General features: G+C 50.5%; 2 protein-coding genes across 2 annotated transcripts; both read right to left on the bottom strand.

The window, feature by feature from the left end:
* Positions 1 to 896: 896 nt before the first annotated feature.
* Positions 897 to 1,321, bottom strand: GLRG_11960 (uncharacterized protein; the record flags this gene model as incomplete). Its single annotated transcript, XM_008102643.1, has 2 exons — positions 897 to 1,121; positions 1,205 to 1,321. 2 exons carry the CDS (start codon positions 1,319 to 1,321, stop codon positions 897 to 899), a joined length of 342 nt encoding a protein of 113 aa, XP_008100834.1.
* Positions 1,322 to 1,994: 673 nt separating this feature from the next.
* On the bottom strand, positions 1,995 to 3,914 carry GLRG_11959 (uncharacterized protein; the record flags this gene model as incomplete). Its single annotated transcript, XM_008102642.1, has 1 exon — positions 1,995 to 3,914. The coding sequence occupies one exon, from the start codon at positions 3,912 to 3,914 to the stop codon at positions 1,995 to 1,997; it is 1,920 nt and encodes a 639-aa protein (XP_008100833.1).
* Between the last annotated feature and the right edge of the window lie 215 nt (positions 3,915 to 4,129).

Here is a 4,129-nt window from a genome sequence, read left to right as displayed (position 1 = left end):
ATAGTCTGTTATTTTACTTACTTAACCTTAAATTTATAAAGCTTTTTATTTTTATAAATAAATTATTTATAAATAATAAGGACTTTACTTTATAGCTAGGATTTATTATTATTCTTACTAATAAGGTACTTATAAGTACTACTATAAGTAATAGATTTACTATAACTAGTAATATTATTTACTTTAGCTTAATAAAGTATAAGTAAGTTACTTAAAGTATACTAGCCTTTAAGATTTATAGTATAGTTACTAGTACTAATATTACTTATACACTTAGTATAACTATTATAATAATTACTAACTACTTTAAGCTACTATATATACTAATAATCCTTTATACTAACTTATACTTACTTTATAAGTACCTTATTAAGCTTAAGACTATAAAAAAAAAAGCTTATAATTAATATTATAGCACTCTAGTAGTTATATAAGTAATATAAGGTCTATAAGGTATAATAAATATAAAGTAATAATAATCCTACTAATAGATTTACTAAATTATTACCTAATAAGATATTAAAATAACTAGTTAGAAATAAAATAGTTTAAATTAATATAAAAGGATAAGTTTTTTAAGCTATATAATAGATTATATAAATAAAAAGTATTAAATACTTTTAGGCTTTTAATTTTTATTACGTTTTTAGGTTTTTTAGCTACTAAGTAGTATCTAGGCTATTTATAGTAATTTTCTTTTACTTTAGAAAGTTACTAGTATTAGGATATTTAACTATTTAATAGTAAAGCTAATCTATAGTTACGTAATTTACTGTCACGTGACTTACCCTGGCGGCTCACTTACACCACTACAAATACCCACGGCAGCGACCTCTTCTCTTTTCCTTGATCATCATCTTCACCCAGCTACCAATAGTCAATTGATACTATTGCGGCTACCTTGATTGCGATCCCTGTGATACCAACAAGAGCATCTCCTCTGACTGGGCCTGATCAAATAGCCCCGCAGCTTTGGCGTCTGGGCCTAAGGGTAGGGGCGGGAAGGAGTACTTGCTGGCGAGGTACTTGCAGATTGCACGGCTCTCATAGAGATTGAAGCTGTCAGGGAACGTGACGACGGGGACCTTGCCCCACAGGTGACGCTTTATATTCTCTACCGACTGGATAGCGCGGCAGGGGTTAATGTCAGCGGCAGTCCGTCTTGTTAATGAAAGGACAACATCTCCTCCCACCTTTTGCTCACCCTGTTGCAAGTTAACGAGCACGAGTTCGTAGTCGGTGAAGCCAGCCTCGGCGAGAGTCGGACACGGTCGGTGTTTGTAGAGCCGCGGGCGCCGTACAGAGTGAAAGCAGGTGGCATGTTGGAGCGGTGCAATAGTTTCGACACGACCTTGGGACTGTCGGAAATGAGCTTCGACATGAGACTTCGGGAGCTTTAGAGTCTTGAGAGATGAATTGGGAGGCACCCGTCGGCATTCTATATCTATCCAAGCCGACCCAGCCAGGCTGAACCTAAGTACCGAGTGAGAATCGATGCTGTATACCTTGATAGTGTAGACGAAGCCATTGGTGTTCTCGCCAGTGCATCCGGTTGGCGGGTTCACTTCTGTACCCGATCAAGCTAGTGCTGACGGGATTATCTTGCATGCAGCCCTGCACTGCGGCGCATTCGCTGCCTAGCCGCAAGGCTTGCTTCGGGATGCGTAAGACTGACAGCGTCAACGTTGTCAGCGCGGCGAGGTTCCTGGTCAAGGTCGCGGTTGAAGGGCTCTTTGTGAAAAGCGCAGTGGTAATGAAAAGCTAATATTGCCAAAAGAAAAATGCCGTAAAACAACATGGATATGTTTTGGGGGTCAACGGGGAAGCTTGGAACATCGATATTTGCACATAGGTACTATCGGTTCAATCTCCCATTATATTGTCTGAGCTGACATTACATTTAAAATAAGACGTCAAAATTATACTCTTCAAACTCAATCCTGCCAACCCTCTCTGACACTGGAAGACTAGATAAGCGGTGTCTGGGGGACTTCTTACATTACCTTGCCCGTAACAACCTCACTCTGTGCCACGACGCTGTTGTTGTACGCGGTCACGTCCCGGAAATACAGCTCCTCCCCCGGCGTCTCGTACGTGCCATCACCGTCCAGCCCACTGAGACGGAACACCTGATGCGTCCGCCCGGCCCCGGACGTGACCGTGTTATCCGCGTACCGGGAGTAGTTCGCCGTGCCGTTCCTGTCCGTGTCGATCACGCTGGCGGCCCACTCCGCCCCCTCCCTCTGGAAAGCCTCGAGGCCCGTCGGGTAGACGGTGTTTCCCTGGACGTGAAGTTTTAGGCCTTGGTCGAGCTGCGCCCAGAGCGTCAGGTTACCCTCGGGCAGGTACGAGGTCGTGGTGTTACAGTACAAGGGGTACGAGAAAGTCGTCTCGTAATCCCACCCGGGGCTGTTGGAGGATTCCTTGCCGATCGTCGAGAACGTATTGATGCCGCCGTAACCATTTGCATACAGACCGCCCACATTCGAGTACAGCAGGTTCTGGCTCCACGTTGCCGTGCCGTTGCCCTTTTGGGTGCTCACTCGGGAGGTGATGGAAAAGTTCCTCTTCACTGAGATGGCGTAATCCAGCGTCGAGTTGAACCCCGTTGCGTTCTGCTTAAGGGTCTGAGAGAATTCGATGGCCGGGTCTTGGTTTGCCGTGGACCCCATGACACCTGTCGTCACGCTGTCTTCGTCGTCGAGCCACAGAAACACCTTGCCGACCAGATACCAGCTGCTTTCCGTCGTGTCCGACAGGCTCGCGCTAGTGACTCCATCATCGACGAGCCCGACCACCCGGATGCCGATGGTGTGGTTGTTGCCATCACATAGGAGCGGCAGCCATGGGCTAATGTCGATCTCGTGGTCGCGCAGGTCGAACGCGTCAATGCCCACAATCGGCCGGTGCAGCTGCGGAACTACGCCGCCGGTGAAGATGACCGGGAACGGCCACTGCACACCGGCCAGCTGCCCGTCGACCAGGACCTGGACCTCCCGGAACGGGGAGTATCCCGGGTAAGCGCCTACGTCCGGCTCGAAGGCGTCGACGGCGGACTGCGGCACGTTGCTCCACCAGAACTCCTCGTTGCCCTGGCCCTTGACGGACGAGGAGAAGACGGCCCGGTTCACGTTGCGGGGGAACCGGAGGGAGGCGGTGGCGTCTTCCTCGGGGTACGTCCAGAAGCTGCCGGTCACGCGACTCTTCTGCGCGGAGACGGGGAGGATGAGGTCCGCGGGCGCCTGGCCCCCGCTCTGGACGGGGCTGTTGAAGAATGTCGCTGTGAGCGTGGAGTTCAGGAGCCCCGTGTAGACGTCCGTGATGACGTTGTCGAGCTGGAAGATGAGGGTCTGCGGCTGTTTCCAGAGCGACAGGTAAGCCGTTGAGTCCTTCAGCCAGGTCCAGGTGATGCCGTTGGCCGTGGGCTCGGCGGTGGAGGTGGAGAAGATGTTGACGTCGCCCAAGTACACGCCGCCCCAGCGGTCAAACTGCCTGCCCTTGACCTCCACGGTGAAGTTGATCACGACGTGGTCGAATTCGAAGTCCGGCGGCACATAGCTCCCGACAAACGGGATCCCATAGCTGTTGGCGAACTGGTGGTCCATCAAAGTCACAGTGATGGTCTCCTCACCGGCGGCACCGGACGGTAGGAGCACAGGCTCGGCCACCTGAAACGTGTCCAGCAGAGGCGTCCGCAATGAGGAAGTACTCGCCGCCATCTCGACCTCATACGCGAGCCGCCCCATGTGCGCCAAGAGATGCTCCTTTCCGGGGTTTTGCATTTCGAGACTCCGGTATTGCGCGGCGTGTTGGACTTGGAGCTGCCCGGCACAGACAGAGGTCACCAGGGTTCCGGCCGCGAGGGCAGCCATCCAACTCCGCCCACCTGACTGCCAGATATTCGCGGACGCCATTGCTACTCAGCGCAATTTATAATAAGGCGATTTCCACGATACCAGACTGTGCCACGTGGAGGACAGCAGGCGGAGGGATGTGGACTAGGCATGCGGGAAGTGGGACGGGTGCAGTTTATAAGGTGGCGGGGAGGAACAGCCGCTCTGCGGCATCCCGGCACCAGGCGGGATGAAGTTCCGGTGGGGTGTTAGAGGCAGGGATAGTATTAAGTAAA

This window comes from Colletotrichum graminicola (genome assembly GCF_000149035.1).
Source record: "Colletotrichum graminicola M1.001 genomic scaffold supercont1.236, whole genome shotgun sequence".
NCBI lineage: Eukaryota > Fungi > Ascomycota > Sordariomycetes > Glomerellales > Glomerellaceae > Colletotrichum > Colletotrichum graminicola.
The sequence above is the reverse complement of the archived record's forward strand: the minus strand, read 5'-3'. Positions and strand labels throughout refer to the sequence as shown.